The sequence below is a fragment of the Harmonia axyridis genome, chromosome 1 (genome assembly GCF_914767665.1).
Source record: "Harmonia axyridis chromosome 1, icHarAxyr1.1, whole genome shotgun sequence".
Taxonomy (NCBI): Eukaryota; Metazoa; Arthropoda; class Insecta; order Coleoptera; family Coccinellidae; genus Harmonia; species Harmonia axyridis.
The window spans coordinates 3,199,209-3,224,673 of NC_059501.1; the positions used below are offsets into that span (position 1 = coordinate 3,199,209).

A 25,465-nucleotide genomic window follows, 5' to 3' on the forward strand; every position below is an offset into this window, starting at 1 on the left:
AATAACTATTTTGGGAGATTTGGAAACGGTTTCCATCTGATGAAATCAATCGTTTTATTTTCTTGGAGAAAAGTCAGAAGTTTCTTATGTTTTTCACTCCATCAGGGATACAGTTAGTCATGGTGTTCGTGATTTTGAGATACAAAGGAAAATAAGAGATACCTTTGATAATTTTGAGAAAAAAAGTCCCATAAACATGGGTCCATTAATGCCTTTTTTTCGAGATACATGGTGTTTCTTGTAGTCCTACTTTTTTGTGATTTTCGTACCAGTTTATAGCATCTCTTTCAAAATTCGCTACAGATTGAGTAAATAAGTACCAAAATTTGAAATTACTTCATTCATCACAGTTTACTAACTGGATATTTATAATGATTTGGATTTTCCTGACGATTATTAGAGAAATGTTTGAAAACTTTTTCTCGAAACCCATAGCAGATATCAAGCAGAAATCAAAAAATGTGGTACTGAACCAAAGTTTCTGTTTAAATTTTTCTAAACTACCATTGGTCCACCAAAAAAAAAAAAGTTTTGGAGGAAAGAAACAGGCACTGTTCCAGAAAAAATATGTCCCTATAGATTTGCAATCAAGAATCAAATTTCAACACCCTGTTTTTCGAAAGCAAAACGTTTGCGACCCCTTGGTTAATGGATTCAATTTTTTTCAAATGACCCGAGAATCTCAAATATTTGTTTGTACTTCCAATGTAGGAACAACCTCTATATATTTTTTCTTCTTCCTTCATTAGGTTTTAAAACTGTTCATTAATCCCTTCTGCCTCAGTCTGGGGCTTCTTGAGAGACAGAATTCCAGCTTTCTGACCACCTTCTTGGTGGCCTACCTTAAGGTCTTCTAGTGTTGTGTTTGTTGTCCCTAGCTGTTTTCGGGTGTCTACTGTCTTCCTTTATCATCACGTGTGCGTTCCATTCTCTCCGTCTCTGTCTGACCCATCTTACAACATCCTTAGATTTCCTTTCCTGTTCATCGGTATGTCGCCGGCTATCATTCTCAGTGTTCTCATTTCAGATGTTCTCAGTAGCTCTAGTTTTAGCTGCTTATGTCATAATTGGGCAGATACAATATGTTTTATAAAGACGGGTCTTAGCCTCTATTTTTTTTAACTCGATTTTCCATACAATATTCCTAAGAGTTCCCAAAATTCTATTGCTCTTTGTGATTTGTGTTCTCCTTCCTTCGTTATATCCTTCTCACTCGTTATGTCTACTACGAGGTATTTGAATGTCAAATTTTGTTGAATTATTTTTTCATTGATGAACTTTTTACATCCTTGGATATCACCGATCATTGATTGTACTTTTGCAGTTGACATTTGCATATTGTATTTTTGTGAGGCTAGATGAAAGCGGTAAATGATTCTCTAGAGGTCTTCCACGTTCTCGAACACGATAACGATGTCATCCGCATTTGCTATCAAATTGATTCATCGATTACATTTATCGATAGTGCGTTTTTATGGTAAAGAAGAGTGAAAAAAGTGGACTGGGATGCTGTAGAAATTTAAATCGCGATATTTGATTCCAAAACAAGGCGAATAATCACCAGTAATCACCACTCCATTCTCCAACGAAGATTCATCACTCGGAAAATCCAAAACCCCTCATCCTAATCTCGACAGCTCGGAGCACCCCACCTATAATTCCCCAAGTACAACAACCACCCCTCCCCTCTCCTCATTCTACCTTAGAACAAGCCCAACTTTCACCGGGAAACACGCTACCGACAATAAAGCCCCGAAGAGATCCATTGTCGGCGAACTTTGCCCAGATTTCCATCGGGCCCGTTCTCCGATTGTCTGCAGAAGACGCGAAATCATGCTCTACTACCACCCGAGATCCACCTGTCGAGATGACGGGCAGCGAAACTTGATAAACACAGACGTTAACAGCGGGATGATATAAGTTTCTGTCCGGGACAGATCCACCGGCTGACGAGTGAGGAGAGGGGGGGTTAGATATCTAGTCGGAAAATTCTATTGGGAGGGGAGGGGGGAGATAGTGGAATGTTTCCGGATGCTGGAAATTGGATATGACGATGCGGGGGGGCTGATATTAGCTATTGGTTTTATTTGGTGAGCTTTTGGAATGTTAAACTTCCTGGGATTTGTGTGTTATTGAGCTCGAGCAGTTTTTTAATTCAGACTCTAGAGAATTCCGAATGATGAATGTTGCAGTTTTTCTGACATCTTCGATCAGAAATTCGATTGGGGATGGTTTTGAAATGTTTACGGATGTCGGAAGTCGGATATAATGACGTAGGGGAACTTCAATATGATCCTCTCATCGAAGTCGAAGGTAACTGCAGGTAGTGGACCAGTGCTCCGAAACTCTCAAAACATCAGTATTTTGTAGAGCTCCGGTGATTTATTTTGTAAGATATCTGTACACTACCACTCCAGTAGACTAATATGTCGAATTCATTACTTTGTCTTGATATCTACATCAGAAGTATACTGGCTCAAGAAATATTGCATATCTCTTATAGTAACCACTGGACGCAATCTGTTCACATATAATTGAGAAACTATTGGTGTACAGGGTGGGCAAATAAGCGAGGTAAGCGGCTATGCAAATTTGATGGAATTTCTGTTTCTGTTGAGAAAATCCTATCATTACATTTGAAAGTTCGGAGTAAAATGAACAAAACAATGAACTTCTGACTTAGCGCCCCCTATAGAAAGCAGCAAAATCAAATTTATCATGAATATATTTTGTCCCCAATCAACAAAATATTATCTTTCAGACGAGATCTAATTTGCTCAAAAATGTTGAGCCAAACTGAAGTTACAGGCATTTCAATCAATCAGATTTCTCCCTTCCCCCTACCCTTATTTGATGTCGTAAAATCGAAAGTGACAATTCAAAAAGATAGAGAATTTTCCAAGGATTACAGTGATGATATTATTTTCTTCAACTTCAACTTTGCTTCCGCCGTTTTGCAATAGATGGCTGTAGCGGTAAGTGGAGGTCGAGACAAATAAATCGTAGATGTCATACAATAAGCTCAGATATTTGTTAACATAACGCAATCGAAATATTAGGGATTTGTATCTGCATCATAAAGTTATTCTTGATTAAACATGTCAGCTTACGAGCACAATTCTAGTAATTTGCGGGAGATTTTAACTTTCTGCTTTAATATGGAGAAATCTGCAGCTGAGGCTTATCGAATGCTCTCAAATACCCATGGTGAAGACGCTATCAGGGGAAAAACGTGCCGAGAGAAGTTTCAACGATTCAAGAACGTTGATTTTGACGTCAAAGACCAGCATGGCGGTGGAAGAGAGAAGGTTTTCGAAGATGCAGAATTGAAGGCAATACTTGATCAAGACTCGTGCCAAACGTAACAAAAATTGGCAAGATCATTGGGAGTGACGCCAGAAGACATTTTAAAACACCTGAAAGTTATGGGAATGATTCAGAGACAGGGAAATTGGGTGCGGTACTTGTTGAGGCTGAGAGATGTTGAACGGCGTTTGTTTTCTCGTGAACAGCTACTTGCAAGGCAAAGATGGAAGGGATTTCTGCATCACATTGTGATTGGAGATGAAAAATTGGTTCATTAGGATAATCCCAAGTCCAGAATATATTGGGATATCCCGGCCATGCTTCCACGTCGACGGCCAAATCGAATATTCACGATTGCAAGGTCATACTCAGTATTTGGTGCTGAGACCAGCTCGGCGTAGTGTATTATGAGTTATTTAAACCAACTAAAAAATCAGAGGCGATCGTTATCGAACGCGATTAATTCGTTTGAGCCGAGCATTAAAAGACCAACGGCCGCAATACAACGTGAGACATGTTAGTGTTAGAAAAACGGCGGAACCTAAGTTGTACGTCCATATATTTTGGCCAAAGCTCTTTTCTCCTTGAGACTCAGGCTTTTTCGTCAAAATATAAAAATAAACTAAGGTTATTTTTAGATAACTCGTATTTTGGCAAAATTATTGGTATTTATTGTGCAATTATAACTGATAATCCAAATTCATCCTATTTCCATGTAAAAAGTGAGCACGGCTTAAATAATATAATATAATAATAATAATAATTTATTCACTGACTACATTACAACATATATACACAGCAAGAAAATACAAAACATGAGTGGAGAACATAAATGCTCACATAATAATAAAATCATGTATTATAACAAATAAAGGAGTGAATAAAGTGTTAGTCACAGAAGCTTTAGCTACGAAAGCTATTGCTTGTACGTGATATAATCAACCTAGATTTAACTATCCTTTATTGACAAGTGAACGAACAAACTCAAAATACACAACAAAACGAGAAATATTTCTGCTTCCTGTAGTTCCACCTAGAACAGCCTTTGGCTGATCAGAGCAATCAATCCTGATCTTCCGATAGATACTATCCACTTCCTTGACATCTTTCTGAACAAACTTAAACTGTTGAGTTTCTTTATGTACGAGGGTAGCTGATTGAAAACTTTCGGAGCAAGGTAGTTACAGCAGCGCTGTCCTATATTCTTTTCACAACGGGGTATGTTTAAGGAGCTTGATCTATTTCTGGTGTTATAACAGTGGTCAACTGGATCGGAAGTAATTTTCGACTTTTTCATATTTATTAGCATACTGAGACAGAAGAGTTGTCTTATATCAAGCATCCCGGACTCCCTGTACAAACTATCGTTGGAGAACATGAGTGGTTTACCGTAAATAATTCTAAGTATCCATCTTTGCATTACATTTAAGTTCTCCAAATGATTATCATTCACGCCGCCCCAACCAATAATTCCATACGACAATTGTGGCTGCACTAATGCAAAGTACAGCAATTTCAGGTGTTTCAAGTCGAGGTAGTCTTTTAAATATTTAATTTTATATAAAATGCCTCTTAGCTTGTTGACGATACTTATGATATGCATGTCCCATTTAAGGTGTCTATCGATCGTTATACCCAAATATTTGATGGAGTCCGCTTCCGGGATATGTAAGTTCGGTGTGACCATCAGGGGTCCAATATGTGGTAATCCACTCGAGTACGATGCGAATGGTAAATATCTCGTTTTCTCCAAATTTATCGTCAATTTATTGTACCTGAACCACATATCCAGATTACTGAAGTCCTTCTCGGCCTCAGCTTTCAGGGTGTTCCAAGAATCTGACTCACAAAACAACGCCACGTCGTCTGCAAAACAGAGAACTCTGCCTCTTACTCTGACACTCAACAAACTGTTTATATACAGTGTGAATAAAAGGGGTCCAAGAACCGTGCCCTGAGGCACCCCGTAATTTACATACATTGCTTCACTTAACTCTCCATTTACACTTACTTTTTGTTCCCGATCCATCAAATAACTTCTCATCATGTTGTAAATTTTACCTCTGAAACCGTATTTTTCCAATTTATTGAGTAGTTTTTCATGGGAGACTGTATCAAAGGCCTTAGAGAGATCGATAAATATACATAAGGATTGTTTTTTCTTATCTAGTGAGTTGTAAATACAGGATGTCAGGTGTCTGATTGCATCTTCGGTTGATTTTTCTTCTACAAAGCCATATTGAAATTGTGAGATAATTTTATGTTTCGTGCAAAATTTTATAATCCTCTTTTTCAATATTTTTTCCATAACTTTTGCTATATTGCTGATCAACGATATTGGCCTGTAGTTCTTCATTTCCAATCTACTACCTTTTTTGAATAGAGGTTTTATAATACCTGTTTTTAAACTTTTCGGGAAATATCCTTCATCAAAGCAACAGTTTATTAGGTGAGTCAGAGGTGCCTTTATCTCGTCAGATATATTCTTTAGAGTTTCCGCTCTTATGCCATCATATCCCGGTGCTGTTCCCTGCCGCAGTTTCATAATCGTCTCGTGGACCTCCTCGATGTTCGCAGGGGTGAGAAACAAGGAGCTTCTTACTGTTTTTTCATGTTCTCTATAGTTTTCCGGAACACTTATTTTTTCTGCATACGTCTGACCTAAGTTAGAGTAGTATGCATTAAAACTGTCACAGATCCGTTTCCCAGACTCCACCATTGTTCCATCTGCCGATACAATCTTTTCAATCTTTGTCTCAGGCTTCGAACGATTGCATATGTTATTTACACTGTCCCAGAGTGCCTTGGACTGGTTAACATTGTCCTTTATTAGCTTTCGTGCATAATTCTTCTTCGCAACTTTGATTAACTTTGCCAACTTACCTTTATAAACGTGGTATTCTGTCTTCAGAAGTGAATTATTCGGATCCTTTTGTAAATTTTTATACAGGTGCTGTTTTCTATTTATCGATGTGAGGAGCGCGGAAGTAATCCACTTCTTTTTAATATTTTTTTGTTTTTTTAACCTTATATTTTTAGTTGTTTTTTCGATATATGCACTTATTCTGTCAACAAATTCATCAGCCATTTCATCTATATTATGGACAGAATAAAATTTACTATCCCATTATCCTCATCAAACGTACACTACACCTCCTCGCACCCCTTTCCCCCACCAAAACAACGCGAGTACCACCACCCTTCACCCCTGTGACCAACCCCCACATTCAAGGAGATAAAAGCCGACTGTCTCGTTCCAATCAGACAACGTATTTTTTTTTCCAAAACCCCCGGAGCCGCAGTTCCGAGAGGCCCCATCAGGAATTCGTCGTTTGCATAATTCTGGCCCTGCAGCGCCCTATCGCAGCCGCCGACTTGATAAGGAGGGAATTAAACGGGTACAGAAGTTTTATCCGACGCCGGTTTTTCTCTTTTTTCGTTAGATCGTTAGTCTCGGACTTCGTTAGCTTTGCGGCTGTCTTTTTCATTAGCTTTGACTCGGAACGGCTGTCTGATTCGATTCGGGGGTTTTCCGGGGTCGGAGAGGGGGTTCCTCAAGGGGTTTGATAGGCGCTTTTCCGATCAGAACTGCCTCGAATTGGTGGAAGAGGGCTGTGAAAATCTACCGAGGTTTCAGTGTTATCGTACGTCAGGGTGGAAATATATAATATACATATATAACTAACAAAGAAACTGCAACAACCAGAAGGAGCTGTTTAAATTTTAATTTTTTTCTTTAGTAAAACATATAAGGTGTGTGAATAAGTCTTTCCCGTTTTTTGTAAGAGATGGCGCCACCAATACTGTGCGAGTATTTAATGGTTACATATGTCATAATCAAAGCTTATTCATCTGTCAACAATTCCACACTAACACATTAGTTGAAATTTTTTCGCATCATAAATTTTTGAAATCGTGAAAATGTCGAAATTTGAGCCGAGTCGACGTCATTTGCGGGAAGTTTCACTTTATTGGTTCAATTTGAAGAAATCTGCTGCCGAGGCGCATCGGTTGCTTCAGGAAGCTTATGGAGAAGGTTGTGTCGATGATTCAAGTGTTCGCGGATGGTTTCGACGCTTCAAAAGTGGCGATTTCGACGTGGAAGACAAGGAGCGTTCCGGGCGGCCGCAAATCTTTGAAGATCAAGAATTGGCGACTTTGCTTGATGAAGATTCGTGTCAAACGCAAGAAGAACTTGCTGAAGCATTGGGAGTTGACCGAACAACCATTTCCAAGCGTTTGAAAGCCATGGGAATGATCCAAAAGCAAGGAAATTGGGTGCCGTACGAACTGAAGCTGAGAGACGTCGAACGGCGTTTTTTCACTTGCGAACAGCTGCTTCAGCGACATAAAAGAAAGGGTTTTCTGCATCGTATCGTGACTGGCGATGAAAAGTGGATCCGTTACGATAATCAGAAGCGAAGAAAATCATAGGGACTACCCGGCCATGCATCATCATCGACGGCCAAGCCAAATATTCATGGCGCCAAGCTCATGCTCTGTATATGGTGGGACCAGCTAGGTGTGGTTTACTATGAGCTTCTGAAACCGAATGAAAGGATCACAGGCGAGGTCTATCGACGACAATTCATGCGTTTGAGCCGCGCACTGCGAGAAAAACGGCCACAATACTCCGACAGGCACGACAAGTTATTTTGCAACATGACAATGCTCGCCCACATGTTGCACAGCCGGTGAAAACATACTTAGAAACGCTCAAATGGGAAGTCCTACCCCACCCGCCGTATAGTCCAGACATTGCTCCGTCTGATTACCATCTCTTCAGATCGATGACGCATGGCCTGGCTGACCAGCACTTCCATTCCTACGAGGAAGCCAAAAAATGGGTGGATGACTGGATAGAGGCCAAACCGGTCGAATTTTTTCGCAACGGGATTCGTATGTTGCCAGAAAGGTGGGGAAAAGTTGTAGCTAGCGATGGCCAATACTTTCAATAATTCATTTGTAACCATTTTTTCACAATAAAGGCTCAAAATTTGAAAAAAAACGGGAAAGACTTATTCACACACCTTATAGATAGTATAGCAAGGAGTGAAGTATTGAAATTTAGAGGAAGAAAGGAAGGATTTATAGTTTTTATTAAAAAATTTGTTAATAATGTGTTTGTCCACCGCGATTATCTATAAACTCCCGAACACGTCTCGTCATTAATGCAATAAGATGGTCTATTTCTTCTTAAGGGATACCATCCCAAGCTACCTATACTTTATGTCTCAGAGTTGCCAAAGTCCGTGGGGGCTGGGGTAAATTTCCAAGCCTTCTACCCATGATATCCCAACCATTCTCTATGGGCGAAAGATCGGGGTGTCTGGGCGGCCATGGCAAGAGATTCACAATGGTCGCTTCGAAAAAGTTTAAGCTAACTCTGGCAACATGAGGTCGGGCATTACCAGGCTGAAATTTGAATTCTCGAACTGGCTAAGGTAAGGGAGAACATATGGCTTCAGTATTTCTTGAAGGTAACGCAGCACTGTCATGTTAGCTTGAATAAAGACTAAAGGTGACCAACTTGCATGTGCAATAGCACCCCACACCATAACGCCTACTTTCCTGTGTACATGACTCTCAACATTAAACTGAGGTTCACGTCTTTTTCTCGACGTCGTCTAACCCTTCTTCGGCCATCATATGCACCTGAGGAGAATTGAGATTCATCAGAAAAGACAACCTGGTGCCATTCTACATTCCAATTTTGACGTTCTCTGCCGTTGCCGGCGATGCTAAACCGCCAGAGATGACACAAGATAATGCTGCCTATCAAAATACCTTATCCGGCGGTAAACCGTTCGGACAGTTACAAAATGGCGTTTTTCTCCTAACCACTCATCAGCCAAAGATCGAGTTGTCGGAAATCGGTCTTTAATGGCCATAAGTCTCAGACGTCGATTTTGAAGTTCATTTGTGCCCTTTCGACGTCCAGTGCCTACTCCTCTTCGATTTTGAGCATTATCAATATTATCAATAAAGCAACTTTAATCATCAAAAATTCTTCCTCTGGAAATGTACAAATAAATTGGTTGATTTCTTTTCTCGTGAAAAATTCTGGATATAAAACTCAGTATTCAACATTTTCTTCTTGATAAATATTATAAACATGCCTCATTGAATATTTTGGCCATGAAGGTGAAAGTGCATTTTTTTGATTGTTTAGCGAAATTAGCTAGTGAAATAGCATCTCCAACACGTCGAACATATTGCTTCTTTCGCCAATCGCAAAACAGTGAATATTCTTTTTCGTATAAAATCTTAGAATTTTCTCAGGGAGCAAATCTAAACATACATTATTTGCTGCCTCTAGAATATTAGCAGCAACACCAATATCAACTATGATATCATTCAATAACTCGCGCACAACAGTTAAGAATTGTAGATTTGTTCCAATATCAAATCCCTTGATGATACGACAAAGTTGAAAGTTCAACTGATTCTTCATCAGTGAATAGAATCTCATCATTTCAGACCATTACCATTCGAAAGTTAGAGGCTTTGTGATCATTATTCAAGGAACAACCGCGCAAGAAGTAGAAGAATTTATGTATATGGACCTTGCACTATCGAAAATCATGTAAAAATTCTAGTAGCCATTGAATTCATCCTTCTCATCGAGGCTGCGAGAAATCAAGTTAGCAAAATAAAGAGTAACACCGAAAGAATAATAAACCAGAATCAACGACACCCCCCCCTATACAATCACCAGTTGTTTACCAAAGTTCTCCCACCGTTCTCCATTCCACCCACCCCCCCCTCTCCTCGTCACCCGAGCAACCCCAAAGGATGGCGTTCGGCACGATTTATCTGTTCGGGTACATTTACGTCGCGGTACAAGCGATCGCACTCCAACAGACCCCCTGGGGGGGAATTAAAGAAGCCGGCATCGGGGGACTCGGGCCGTGAAGTTTATAAACATCGGGCTGGAAAACTTTAAATTTCATTAACTTACGGACGTCCGTCATGGCTTGCAGACTCAGAAGAGAGGGAAGGAGTGGGGGTTGGTGGTGTCTTGGAGGAGGAGAGTCTCGGAATTGAGCCGACGTTGTTTTATGCCCAGCAAAGAGTCTTTTCAGAAGGAGCATAAAGAAACTGTGATTCAGGGGGAGTCTGAAAATGTACATTATGTGGTCTTTTGGAAGAGGAGAATGATGATATCGAAGTTTTGAATGACATAAATTGAGGTTGAAGTAAAAGATTAGGTTTTTATTTAGATTAAGTCAAATGTGGGGTTTGATGAAAAAACAGCCTCTCCCAACTGTCAGTAGTTCGATAGTAAGATAACTAAAACACTGGTGTACTCACTTACTTTTGAAAAACCTTAAGATTTAAGTGGAAATTTTTGAAGACACTAGCCTTCTTGGATTTAAATGGTATTGGTCTTTTTTACTTGATTTTCGCATCGTTTTTTATGGTGGCTCTCTCGTCGTTTTTCTGTCAATGTCGTTTTGAGATTAAATCAAAAGTCGATTAACTTTTGACAGAACAAATGAAAATTTTTAAATGATGCCGTTGATTGGTTTATTGTTTGTAGAGCACTACCTTAAAGAAGTTAAAAGATAAAGGACCCATGCCGAGACGAGTCGCCAGAATTATCTTAAACAACATCTAATCAGTGAACACACTAGTATTTTAGACATCTCATTTGATAGTTTGTTCTAGAACCTTATTCGAAATTTCCAAACAGATCATATAGGTACCATAATATATCTTACAAATTCTTAATTATCAATTCATGAGTCCTCAGAACTGGCAGATTATCAGTGCGCTAATTGGCAGGTAGTTTTGAGTAGTTCTTCTTGCAGAGTTCTCGAAAGGGTTTTCTATAAGAGGTTTTATTTTGTTTTTAAAAAAACAAGAATATATTTTGAGATGAATCAATGATTGTTTATTTCATTGCAAAGAGGAAGTTAGGCCATTGAAGATGGAAAACGTCAAATGCCAGTTCGGCAGCGCCATCCATTCAACATAGCAGTTACACCAGCCTCATTTACTCAATAAGTAAGGTCCAAATACACCACTAGCCCAAAAACCGCACCAAACAGTGACACGTTGAGGATTGAGAGGCTTTTCAACAATCATTCTTAGATTTTTCGAGCTCCCAATGCGGCAATTATACTTATTAATATAGCCTCCCAAGTGAAAATGGGCCTCATTACTGAAGATGATATTTCGATGAAAATCTGGATCATTTGAATGCATTTCAAGAATCCAATCAGCGAATTTACGATGTTGCTCTTGATCGACTGGCTTGAGTTCTTGTGTTAACTTTTAAATGCTAATAGGGTATAATGTAGTTTGTGGAATATCTAATTTCCAAGATTAACGAAGAATCGACAAATCTTGGTTTTCTTGAATAACACGGGTTATTTTTCTAAGGTTTGAATATTCCGTCTGAAAGACCTTAATGTTCATCCTTTCCATTAATCATTCAACTTAAAAAAACACCCGGTATCAAGACTGTCTACAGAGTATTTCTACAGAGTATATATACACACAGAGTATTTCTACAGAGTATATCTACAGAGTATTCTTCTTGAATAATCAGAATTCATTTCAGCTGGATATTATACGGCACTGGTCGATGACTAACTGCTCTTCTCTTGTCGATGACTAACTGCTCTTCTCTTGTCGCTCGGATCAATTTATATCAATGAACCAACCCTCTGGATAGAACTCGATCAAACCCGATCCTTCTAGACTACATTTCCAGACTTCTCTCGAAAGAAACCAGTGGCGTGTACATCCCGATCGTTACAATAGCAACCGCCACGTCTCCAAATCGAATATCCACCCGTAATCCCCCAACATCGCCTCACGTACCTCCCGTTCCTCAACCACCCCCTTCTAGAAACCGCCCCCGCGTCTCGCCCGACTACAAAACACCTACAATTTCCTCATAGTCCCGGGTCACGGACGGTTCCCGCGGTAACCGGAAATTACCCTCGCCCTTTACCCGGGACCCCGTTATGAGACGGGAAAACACGTCGTAATTCATCGTCGGCCGGCGTCGCGACGTCCCGGGGACGTCGAAGGGGTGGAAGGCAGTTAGAGGGACTCACCTGCAGAGTTATGACGTCGCTGTCGGCGAGGATCGCAGGTACGACGAACCTGCCCTCGCCGTTGGTGATCTCGATGTCCTGGCTGTAGATCGAGGTGGTATTGTCGTAGACCTTGACGCGAACCCTGACGGACTTCTCGGTGCTCATCGCTTCCACCTAGAACAAAGGGAAGGGACGATTAGATTCTCGTCAGTTGCATGTTGGAAGCATAATCATGGAATTACAAATTATAGATTTGTGAATAGTATAAGAGAATATATAAAGAATAGTATAATTTATACAGTCAAGAAAAATAAACTTCATTATTTTGGCCACATAAATAGAGGAGAGAAGAACATTTACAAGGAGTTAATAATGCAGGGTAGAATGTTGGGGAAAACGTCAATTGGTAGAATTGGGTGATTTATTACATAGTACAACTTTGCTTCATTGCAAAAAACTGGTTATACATTTATGATTCAAAGTATTGTCCATCACTGGCCACTACTTTCTCCCATCTTTCGGACAGCGTTTAAAAAACTGGTCATCTTTTGAAGCGATCCACGACTCGATTCAATTTCAACTTCTTCATAAGACTGGAAATGATGGTCAGCCAAGTCGTGTACAGGTTGATCGAAACAAGTGATAGTCCAAGAAATTAACATTCCAACATTTCCCATTATGTCCTGACCACTTTCGCAACATGAAGTCAAGTATTGTCATGCTGTAAAATCAATTTATTATGTCTCTCGCTGTATTGCGGTCGTTTGTCTTCCAATTCTCGGCTCAAATGCATCAATTGCATTTGATGACGATCACCTGTGATTGTTTCAGCCCATTTTAACAACTCATAATACACTACGCCGAGCTGGTCCCTCGGAATACTGAGCATGACCTTGGAACCGTTGGATTATAGGATTATCATAATGAACCGATTCTTCGTTTCCAGTCTTAATGAGATGCGGAAATCCCTTCCGTCTTTACCTTGCAAGCAGCTATTCACAAGCGAACAAACGCCGTTCAACATCTCTCTGCTTAAACTGGTACGGAACCCAATTTTCCTGTTTCTTGGTTGATGCCATGACATTCATGCGTTTTGAAATGGCTTGTTGTGTCGCTCCCAATGGATTCTACTAACTCTTGTTGCGTTTGACATGAGTCTTGATCAAGTAATGCCTCCAATTTTGCATCTTCGAAAACGTTCTCTCCTCCACCGTCATGCTGGTCTTCGACGTCAAAATCACCGTTCTTGAAGCGTTGAAACCACTCTCGGCACGTTCTCTTACTAATAGCGGTATCTGAGAGCATTTGATGAGCCTCATCCGCTGATTTTAACATTTTAAAGCAGAAAATAAACACCTCCTGCAAATGACGAGAATTTGGCTCTTAAGCTGAAATGTTTGATGAATAATTTCCATGACTTTAAGGCTTTTGGGAAATGGCTTATTGTGTCACTCCCTATGATCCTATCAATTTTTGTTGCGTTTGACACAAGTCTGCATCAAGTAATGCTTCCAATTCTGCATTTTCGGAAGCCTTCTCTCTTAAACCGTCATGCTGGTGTTTGACCATTCTTAAAGCATTGAAATCACTCTCGGAACCAATAGCTTTCTCGCCATAGATATTTGAGAGCATTCGATGAGCCTGAATCGCAGATTCCTTCATATTGAAGCAGAAAATTAAAACCTTCCGCAAATGACGAAAATTGTCCTCGTAAGCTGACATGTTCAATCGAGGATAACTTCATGATGCAGACACAAATCTACTAATATTTCGATGACGTTATGTTAGCAAATACCTAATATTATTGTATGACATCTACGATCTACTTATTTTGAGTACCACTTACCGCTACAGCCATCTATTGCAAAACGGCGGAAGCAAAGTTGTATCAATGTTATAATTTAGTTATTACTTGGTTATCATCCATTGTTATTTAATAAATAAGAAAATATTGGGAATATTGGACACAATTTTATTCTATTGTTTAATTTGTAACAACGCGGACGTTTCGAAACAGTTCGTTTTTTTTTCAAGGCTAGTTACGACAAACAATATAATAATAATAATAATAATAATATCATTTATTCAATTAAAGTATACATTTAGAATTAATTACATTCCTGGAATGGTGAATAAATGAGCATACTTACGAAGCAGAGCACGTCTGCTTGTGTGTAAGAATACATATATATATAACCTAGCATGTAGTGTGATCAAAGATATAAAAATCCAAAAAGGATACACATGAACAAAAATTTAAAAGTAAAATATATAAATATAAAAGCACTGAAATAGCATACAATTGTCACATGATAAAAACAAATATGCCGAAGCAGACAAAAGACGACAAAATATAAACTAATATAAAATTACTGTTTAACCCGACTGTGACAAGTCACTTTCAGTTCTCGATCATCTCATGCATTTCAGAACGGGAAGCATGTCGAACATAACGCTTCAGTTTATTCTTGAATTTTCTAAGGTTGAGCTCACATTTTAGTTCTTCTGGTAGACTGCTAAAAAGTTTGGGACCCAAATAATTATAGTTCCTTTGGCCGACCGACTTGTGCATGATTGGTATCACAATACTTTCTTTATGGCGGGTCTTATAGTTGTGATCGTAGATGATTAATTCATTTTTGCACTTGTATTGAACTGTAGCAACACTTATGAAGAATAGTTGTCTTGGATCAAATATTTCAGTCTCCGAGTATAGCAGGTTGCTAGGATAGTCGTATCTCCTTTGCAGAATACATCTCAAAAAACGTCTTTGAATTACCTCAAGGGAACGCAGATGCGTTTTAGAGACTCCTCCCCAACCAATTATGCCGTAATTCAAGTGAGACTCTACCAAAGTTTTGTACAAAATTATTTTTTGTTCATTATTTAATATACTGATCACTGTCTTGAACCTGTACAGAATGCATCGTAGCTTTTTTACAAGATGTAATATTTGTTGGTCCCATCTTAAGTGGTTGTCTAGAATAATGCCGAGGTATTTAACTTTTTTTACAGGCTTGATGACGGCATTTCCGGATATTTTTATGTCATAATCTGGCAGGGATATATCATAACTACTGAATGGTAAATAGGAGGTTTTCTCAAAATTTATTGATAGCAATCTATAGTCAAACCACTCCTTTATTTTGCTTAGGTCGTTCTCTAGCTTATTTTTTAGATGGAACCAGTCGTCGTCTTCGCAGAATATAACTGTATCATCGGCAAAACTAATAACTTTTGAGTGGGTATTTAATAAAAAGAGATTATTGAGGTAAATATTAAACAGTATTGGTCCTAGGACCGTTCCCTGAGGTACACCACATTCAATAGTTTTTTCATCACTCACACCGTCACCAATTTTCACTCTTTGCTGCCTATTTAGTAGATAGCTTTTGAAAAGATCTTGTGCTATACCTCTTATCCCCACATCCTCTAGAGTTTTCAATAATATAGCGTGGTCTACGGTATCAAAGGCCTTTCTCAGATCTATAAAAACACCAATCGACGGCCTGGACCCATCCAAGCATCGATATATATGTTGCGTCAAAATCCTTATCGGGTCCTGAGTCGACATGTTCTCTCTAAATCCATACTGCGATTCTGACATCAGATTGTACTTTTGCAGGAATTTATTCAACCTCTTTTGTATAACCTTCTCCAATATTTTGGCCAGACATGTTATCAAGGCGATAGGCCTATAATTTGAGACATCAGTCTTCATTCCACTTTTATGGATAGGTATCACCATAGCCGTTTTAAATGCTGAGGGGAAATACCCCTTTTCCAGCGATTTATTAACTATGTAATTGAGTGGTTTCGATATATAGTTGGAAATAAGTTTGAGGGTTTCTGCTTTGATGTTATCGATGCCAGGGGCTTTTTTATTTTTAAGTTGTGATATTATCTCTATCAATTCACTTTCAGTTGCAGGATATAGGAAAATTGAGTGGTCACACAATCTTCTTCTTTCTTGGTAATCTGAATTTCTATCAATATCCTCAGCTAGCCTTCCACCCACCGATATAAAGTATTCATTGAATTTGTTAGCTATTTCGACACTCTCATTGATCTGTTCATTATTCTTTGTCGTTATCAATTTTATTGGTGAAGGTTCATCTTTAGTCAATACTTCATTCACAGTCCGCCAAAGCCCCCTAGAATCATTTCTTTCTTCTGCCAGGCGTTTTCTATAGTATGAAGTCTTGGCAATCTTTACGAGTTTACTCAGTTTTCCCTTATACTCTTTGTATTCTTCAGAAAAGGCAGTATTTTCTGGGTCACTTTTCACTTTATGATACATATTATTCTTCTTATTAACAGAATTGACGAGAGATTTGGTCATCCACTTTTTTCGTGCTCTCTGTTTACTGTTGATCCTTATAAATTTCGTACACTCATCCAAGTTAGTCCTTATAACCCTGACTAATTCATCTGTTGCAGAGTCAAGATTGTCGCAATGATAGATATTATTCCAGTTTTCCCCCTTTATATTTTCTAAGAACCTTTTTTCATCTATCTGTTTATAGTACCGTACTTTATCATCTTTTATACTCTTACTATTTTCGAGGACTATTTGGGCCAAAACCGTGTAATGGTCTGTAATCGATGTTTCGTACGTAATTGGCAAGATTGAGTCATAGTTATGATATTTTGATTTTATAAACATATGATCTATACATGTGCGAGATTTCTTTTGTTCTCTTGTAGGTGTATTTATCGCGGAAATATATCCGTGTTCACTCATGGTATTCAGATAAAATTCAGTATCACAAGAGGCACCCAACAAATCAATATTCATATCACCAATAACTATACCATAGTGAAAAGTTTCATTCTCCCTACCCAAAACAGTATTCAGTTCGTCAACAAATGAATCAATATCTGTAGCTGGCGATCTATATATGCCATCTACATTGAAAACTGAGCCATGTACATTCATCTTGGCCCTCAGGAGGAAACTTCCATTTAGACTGATTGTGGTGTGAGACACGTACGCCTCTGATTTCACAAACATTACAACTCCGTCGTTTTGATTTAAATTTCCAGAATTGTAGATTGTTTTGTATCCAGGAATGTTGAAGACTTTAATATCAGGAATAATGCGCGTCTCGGTAAGTACAATACAGTCGAATGATACTTCTAATTGATCTAGAGTGATCAAAAATTCATCGAAGTTATTTGACAAACTGCGAATGTTATTATGAATGATCTTGAAATCATCATGTGGATTATTGACTTCTAAAACTTTTTTGACCTCTTCACCAGTACTCAAGGAGAACGAATCCAACTTAACCACAACAAAGTCTCTTATATAGGGATCCATGTTACAGTTTGACTCACCTGATCATGCACAGACCTCCAGCTTGACCACGACATACAAAACAGACTCCCAACATTATCCCATCACTGCAGCCGCGCAGAGTTCACGTGTGACAAATTGGGAAGTTTCTTCTTTTCCCTGTCACTTATTGACCTTGTCTTCACTTTTTCGATGATTTGGTTAGTCGATTGTTTCTGGAGTTGTTTCTTATCGATTCCAAGGTTTCCGCTGCTTTTGGGGGTTCCAATGTTTGATTTGATCGCTGCTTCCAGAATCTTGGCCGTTTCCACTTCAAATTCTTCACGGAGGAGTGGTTGAGTAGGTGTCGATGGGGCACTATTTGTCCTAATGGCTTTTTCTTTTTCGGTCTCCAGTAGTTGATTTACTGTGTATTCTACCCCATCAACCACTAGTTTATTTCCTTTAATAAAAGATCTTTTGCCTGTGTTTTGTCTCTGGGTCTGTAGATTCCTCTTCAGAACTGACTGTTCCTCTCTTTGTTTGGAGGTTAGGTCTTGTGAGATGGATACCTTGGTTCCCTTCAGTTTCTTACAGTTTGTAAATATGTACTTCTTGGTGAGATTAGATACAAATTCAACTTTCACAGGGCAGTTTTTTTTTATTGTACGCTTATTGAAATCATAAAGACAATTTTCAAGGAATCGAAATTCTTTCACACCTCAGATAATCAACATCAACATCCATTAAGTTCAACTTAATGGACCAATATTCCCGAAATTTTCTTATTTATTATAATTTAGATTTGCCATGATTCTGTCTTTCCGTTTCGAGTCGAGGTTTCACTTACAACTCAGTCACTGTTTATAACTCAGTTCCTTCAAGTTACAAAACACGCTCAGAGATGTTTTTAAAATGGAAACTGTTGCAGTTGCAGGGTGAATGATTTTGAATAATGTAATATGTTTATCTTTTTTTTCCTGATGTTTTCAACAGAATATAATTTTGTGTTCAGTTTATCGTATTATAATTTTTGTTTTTTTATAGAGGTTGCGTAAAATTGCTATGCTTAACTTCGCCTCTTGATATGTATTTTCTTTTCTTCAATAAAAGGCAATTTATTATTATTATTATTATTATTATTATTATTATAAATCAAGGGACGAAATGAAAGAATTTTCTGATCGATATCGATATAAGACGAGCTCTATTTCATACCAGTCGAGGAGGAACATAATTCAATCATAATTCAAATTGCATACAAACATCATCAAGCAAGCATCTAATAGATTAAATTCCTCCCGACATTCCCACCCCAACCAGTCAACTCTTCCACTTTCGTCTGATCACCATGCCAACAACCAATTCATCCCAATTAGCAGTTGCCTACACGGAAACTCGACGTCGTCGTCGTCGCAAAGTAAACAACAGTCTGTTCCGTTGCACTTTATTCAATTAAAGTACAGTGCACACGCTCAATCTAGCCACCGTCTGCCGTACGAGCGATAAATAACGGGGCGTAACGAAGTTTCCGAAGTAGGCCGAAAGCGATGCAGACTGCTATCGCGTCGAAAGAATAACAGAATAACAGAAACAGCGTAATGAGGACGCGGTCGGGCCTGTGCAGTTTCGCAGCGCGATCCTTAATTATCCTGAAAGCTTGCCCGTACGTCGGACGGAGCAGGATTGTTTGGATTTCGCGAGGAGCGATCCCGAAGTTGATAATTGGGAGGGATCCGGAAGGAGCCTTGGGGAATCCGGGCCGGTGGACGTTGGAATGGCCGAATTGGGAGGGTAGTTATAACTGATTCTAGAGATGGTAATTGGGGTGGTTGGGCTGCCAGCAAATATGATGCAATAATGTGCATTAACTCGAATGAAAAATATTCTCGGTTTAAGGGTGGACGTACTGGTGAAGAAATCGTGACCAAATTGAACTCTGTGAGTTCTTTCGTTTACATTACCAAAATATAATATAGTGACTCTGCATGACCGAGAGAGGTCGTTGCTGGCTTCGCGTCACTCTCTAGCGAGGCGTCGGTGAGTTCATAAGGAATCCCCGGATTTTAGCAGAGTCACCTCTCCACGATGATGTGAGAGGGTGTGTCTTGGACAGAAATCGCTGGTTGTCCGGAAGGTTTTAATTTTCTGCTTTAGTATGAAGAAATTTTCGACAGAGGCTGATCAAATGCTCTCAAATACCTTCAGTGAGGGCGCTGTTAGTGAAAGATCGGGCCAAGATTTCACGCTAAGAGAACGGTGATTTTGACGTCGAAGACCAGTAGGTTGTGGAAGAGAAAAGGTTTGCGAAGATGCAGAATTGAAGGAATTACTTGATCAAGACTCGTGTCAAACGCAACAAGAATTGGCGGGATTATTGACAGTGATGATACAAGCCATTTCAAAACGCCTGAAAGTTTTGGGAATGATTCAGAAACAAGGAAATTGGGTGCCGTACAAGTTGAAGCCGAGAGACGTTGAACGGCGTTTAATTGCTTGTGAACAACTGCATTGTATTGTGACCGGAAACGATAAATGAGTTCAATACGATAATCCGGAGCGAAAAAATCATGTGAATATCCCAATCATGCTTTCAGGACGACGGCCAAACCGAATATTCACGGTTCCAAGGTTATGCTCAGTATTTGGTGAGACCAGCTCGGCGTAGTGTATTATGAGTTGTTAAAACCAACTGAAACAATCACAAACGATCGTTATCGAACGAAATTATTGCATATGGGATGAGCATTGAAGGTCAAACGGCTGCAATACAAGGCGAGACATGAAAAAGTGATTTTACAGCATGACAATGCCCGACGCCATGTTGCGAAAATGGTCAAGACACTTGGAAACGTTGAAATGAGAAGTCCAACCCTACTCTCCTTATTCTCCAGACGTTGCTCCCTCGGACTATTACTTGTTTCGATGGCTGACCAGCACTTCCGGTTTTATGGAGAAGTAAAAATTGGATCGATTCGTGAATCGCTCCAAAAGCTGACCAGTTTTTTCAACGCGGGATTCGTACGCTGCCCGAAAGATGGAAGAAAGTAGTGGACAGCGATTGACACTTCGAATCATATATGTATAACCAGTTTTTCACAATGCAGCCTCAAATTTCGGGGAAAAAACGGTGGAAGCAAAGTTGTACGCCCTTGTAGCTAGGGATAAAAAAATCTTTGGTAGAGCACAAAAGAAATCGTCAGAAAGCTAGACTTTTTTCTCTCAGAAAGTCCCAGACTCTAGTGGAAGGGATCAATTGAACTTTATGAAATTCAGTCCGTATATGTAAAATAATCTCTCGAATGTAAATCCCAATTTTGAAGTGGATTGTTCCATCAGAACCATAAAATTTTCCACCCGCCAAATCGCCTCCAGAACAACAAACCGAATAAATTTCACTCCACGCCAGATATCTCGCAGCATCCGCGGAGATCATCCCCGTCGAGGGCCCTCGTTATCTCGCTGAGAGAATCCGAAAATTTTATGCCCCACTTCGGGGAGCGGACCCGCGTCACATCCCCGAGACGTATATTTCAATCTGCCGATGTCGTGCGGAAGCGCCGACCCACTTCTGTTCCCGATCGCGGAATATTCCCGCCTTTTTCTTTCTCTTTGCCGTGCCGCGGGCGAGATTTGAATAATGGAGTTCCGAAAGGACGGCTTTTGTATCGGACTGAATTCGAATTCGGAAAGCGAGGAATTTTTTTTTTTTGCTTTGCTAGATGCGGCGTTGAGATATTTCGTACGGTTCTTGTGTCTGTTCGAGGCTTTATGGGAAGGTGACGAAGTGTGAAGGCTGGGTGTTTGGGTATTCAGGTGTTATGCTGAAGGTGGGGCGTCGATAGACAAGTTTAAAGAGGTTGAGAAATAGTGCCATGGAGTTATATGGTGATTGCAAAATGGTGAAGGCACCGGGTAGAGTTTCATGAAGAGTAGTGTCTAGGTGCTTTTTGCTCCGAAAATAATCGTATTTACGGCTGTACTGTGTTTGCTAGAGATTAACTAAGGAGGTGGCTAAGTGCGAATGCCAGATATTTGGGTGTTAAGGCTGAGGCTCCGATAGATAATTCTGAAAAAAGTTGAGAAAACGTGCGATGAGACTATTAGCTTGGTTGCAAAATGGTGAAGGCGTCGGGTATGTTGGGGGGAGTCACATATAGAGAGTCTTTGTGCTTTTTCCTCTGGAAATAATCGTATTCACTGCTGGACTGTGCTTGTTAGAAAATTTTCAAGGAGGTATTTGAGTGTGAATTCCAGATATTTGGGAATGCAGGCTGAGATTTCGGTAGATAAGTCTAAAAGAGTTGTCGAATAATAGAATGAATTGAAATTGCAAAACGGCGAATGTACTGGGCAAGCTATGCCCGTATAAAGAATATCTAGGTATTTTCTTCCAACAATAATCGTGTTCACTGCTGAACAGATGGATGGTTATCAAGGTAGAACTTCAAATGGGGACAAACCGCTATTTATAACTGTGTGAATAACTGTCTGTGACTTCCGGAAAACACAGAAAGAAACTAAATTTCGATGTTTGGATAACTAAATTTAACATTTCATGAATTTTAATTGATTTTTAGTTGGGATTGTTGAGAAAGCCATAAATCAATAAAATTTTCAATTACGAATAAATCATTATAATTCTTGATATGTCAAAGTAAGTTATGGAAACATCAAATTTTAGTTTCTTCCCGTGTTTTTCAGAAGTCACAGACTACTCCACACAGATATAAATAGCGGTTTTTTCTCATCTAAAGTTCTTTCTTGATAACTCTTACAGTATTCATTTTAGGTGAAGGGTTTGCATGAGTAACCCCCACTATTTTTGTACGTAAAATCGACTGAAAAAATAAGAAATATAGGTTCTAATTTGAAAGTTTTGAACTTTGATGAATTTGAGTTGTCCAAGTTCATGATCTTCTTATCAACACCCTGTACATTTTTGGTCCAAGCCGCACATAGTCTTATAATACTATGTATTTGCAGAATCCAAAAAGAAAAAGATTTTTCGAAAAAAGCTCCTTCTGCTGAAACATTCAGAAAAATGTGAGTCCTCATCGCCACCATTTTTTTTATAAGAACCCTAATAACTCATGAACCGTTGAGTTTTTACCCAAGCATATTGCCGAAATTTCCATCAAAAAGCTATCTATTGATGCAATAATATACTGGGTGTGCCATTTGAAATAAGGAAGTGGTAGTCCGTTTCCAGTATACCTGGAAGTTGAAGAGATGAAAATATTTTGGGGAGAAAGATCATTATTTCAAACTCCAATATGCAAATTTTCAGCTCAAAAATATGATTAGTTTCCCATAAACGTCTAATAGGCCATCCCGGTGAATTACCCTGTATATCCAACAACTCTGAGCTCTAGATAATCGATTAATTCAAAAAGGTTGAGCCCCAAAACATTTTTACACAAATCTGCATTCAAACGAATATTTATAACATCTACTGCCATCATATCATTGTTAAAAATCCCACTCCAAACGTTGACATTGAAACGTTGCCGTACCTAATCGTTTTGGTCTAATGGCATACGAATTTTGCAGTGGCCATACATATTCATTATGATTGATGTTGATACCGTCCTTAGCGAAACAAGCCTCGTCAGATCACGTGTCAAGTGCGATTAATCTGTTATTTTGTGCATGATGTTGAAGTTACCATCGATGACATTCTAGTTGTCATTCATATCAATTAGTATTTTCGTTAGTTGGCGTACTTTTGATTCAAACATGAAATTTAATTATTTTGAATGAAAATGAATCGGACCAATGTTCATAGGAAAAAATATGTTCCCAATACAAAATTTGTCATAGAGTTTGAAGAACAAACCGCATATGGTTGTAACGGCAATACTATGCTTCAGTTCTGGACATTGATGATCCTCATCTCATGGTTTCTTATCAGTGTTCTTACATAAGAAATATCTCAATATCTTACCTTTCCAGTGAACGGCAGACCCGGCTTGTACCTCCTCCTCATCTCCCTGCCAAACCTCAGCTCCACATAGTGTTCTTCAGCTGCAGATATATCCGGCAGCCCGTTTCCCGCAGTCTGAGCAACCTCAATGGGTGTAGAGAATTCAGTAGATTCGACCTCCACGTGCAGAAGCCATCTGCCCGATCGGATGTACTCTGAGAGTGGCATAGAGAATGACTTCACACCTGCGACAAGAATAAAATAATTTGTGAATGTATTCCTTGATGTACCTATGTTTCAAAACATTATGAAAGCTGAAACGAGATTTATTTTCATGACGTATAAGAGATTTTTCTCAGTATAAGAAAATGATTATGCGAATATCATGAACAGTAATTCTATTCTTATTCTTATAGACTAATTCAGACAGCCCAAGACTAGAATTAGCAGGGAACTACAATATGGAAAATATCATAAATTTGGCCAATCTTACTTCCCTTCTTTTTTAATGGTCGGTAATCAATTCTGATACCAGAAGTCTACTATGCTTTTACGACTTTTTCCAAAAACAAAAATCGTGACTTGACCCACAGGCAAAAAATATATCTACTGACTGATCGAAAAAATGGACCAGAATAATAATCAACTCATAGAGACGATATGACAAGGTAATAAAATGGTTCAGATTCAGCTGATGCTGTCTTTGGTTCAAGATGTTTTACGGTAAAGGGTGTTTATTTTCGAGGTATATAACTTTAAGTTGGCATTACTGTTCAAGATGGCGACCGTTTTAACAGCTGTTAAGTGATTTATTCTCAGTTTGGTTTGGCAATTCATCATGAATAGAATCACGTCTGAACAACGCTTGCAAGTGGGCCCGAAATGAGATTGCCGTTGTTCCCGATTTTCATAAGCGAATTTTGTTTAGCGATGAAGCGCACTTCTGGTTGAATGGCTACGTCAACAAACAAAACAGCCGCATTTGGAGTAAAGCTAATGCTAAAGTGTATGTCGAAACACCGTTACATCCAGAAAACTGACTGTTTGGTGCGCTTTATGGGCTGGTGGAATCATTGGTCCGTACTTCTTCAAAAACGATGATGGCCAGAACGTTACAGTCAATGGTGATCGGTATAGAGCCATGGTTACTAACTTTTTCATTCCTGAATTAAACAACCATGATGTCCAGGAGCTGTGGTTCCAACAAGACGGCGCAACATGTCACACAGCTCGTGCCACAATCGATTTATTGAAAGACACGTTTGGTGACCACCTAATTTCACGTTTTGGACCTATGAATTGGCCTTCAAGATCTTGTGATTTAACACCGCTAGACTACTTTCTGTGGGGCTATGTAAAGTCATTGGTCTATGCGGATAAGCCACAAACCCTTGACCATTTGGAAGACAACATTCACCGTGTTATTGCCGATATACGGCCACAAATGTTGGAAAAAGTCATCGAAAATTGGACTTCCTGATTGGACTACATCCGAGCCAGTCGTGTCGGTCATATGCCAGAAATCATATTTAAAATGTTATGTCACAAGATTATCTTGCGGATAAATAAAATTTATGTCAATCGAATAATCCATCGTTTTTTTATTGCAATTTAAAGTTCTATAGCTCTGAAAAAAACAGCCTTTATCATTACTGACCTAAGTACCGTACTAGTAAAAATATCTGGCCAGAGACAACAAAATGAACGTGCTTTAGGTTAGTGGGTTTGAAGAAGAGGACAACTAGAAAAATACCCAGTGAAAATCAACTCTCTGTTTAGGCAACTACACTCAGCTGAGCTTCAAATTATAATGGCACTGCAGAGACTGGGCATTAGTACCTTCTTTTCCACTTGTGCCTAAATTTGAAAACTGTTAATTAAGTAAACAATTTTTGATTTCCC

The 25,465-nt window shown here is 39.1% G+C and overlaps 1 protein-coding gene across 2 annotated transcripts in view; it reads right to left on the reverse strand.

Annotated features, from left to right (window-relative positions):
* LOC123674819 (C3 and PZP-like alpha-2-macroglobulin domain-containing protein 8) overlaps window positions 1-25,465 on the reverse strand; it is a 223,738-nt gene that overhangs the window by 78,225 nt on the left and 120,048 nt on the right. For both annotated transcript variants that reach the window (XM_045609922.1, XM_045609912.1), the window contains exons 6-7: window positions 23,585-23,808; window positions 12,378-12,533 (exon numbers count right to left, since the gene is read on the reverse strand). In XM_045609922.1, coding sequence (XP_045465878.1) covers window positions 12,378-12,533; window positions 23,585-23,808 — 380 coding nt within the window. The remainder of the gene's footprint in view (window positions 1-12,377; window positions 12,534-23,584; window positions 23,809-25,465) is intronic.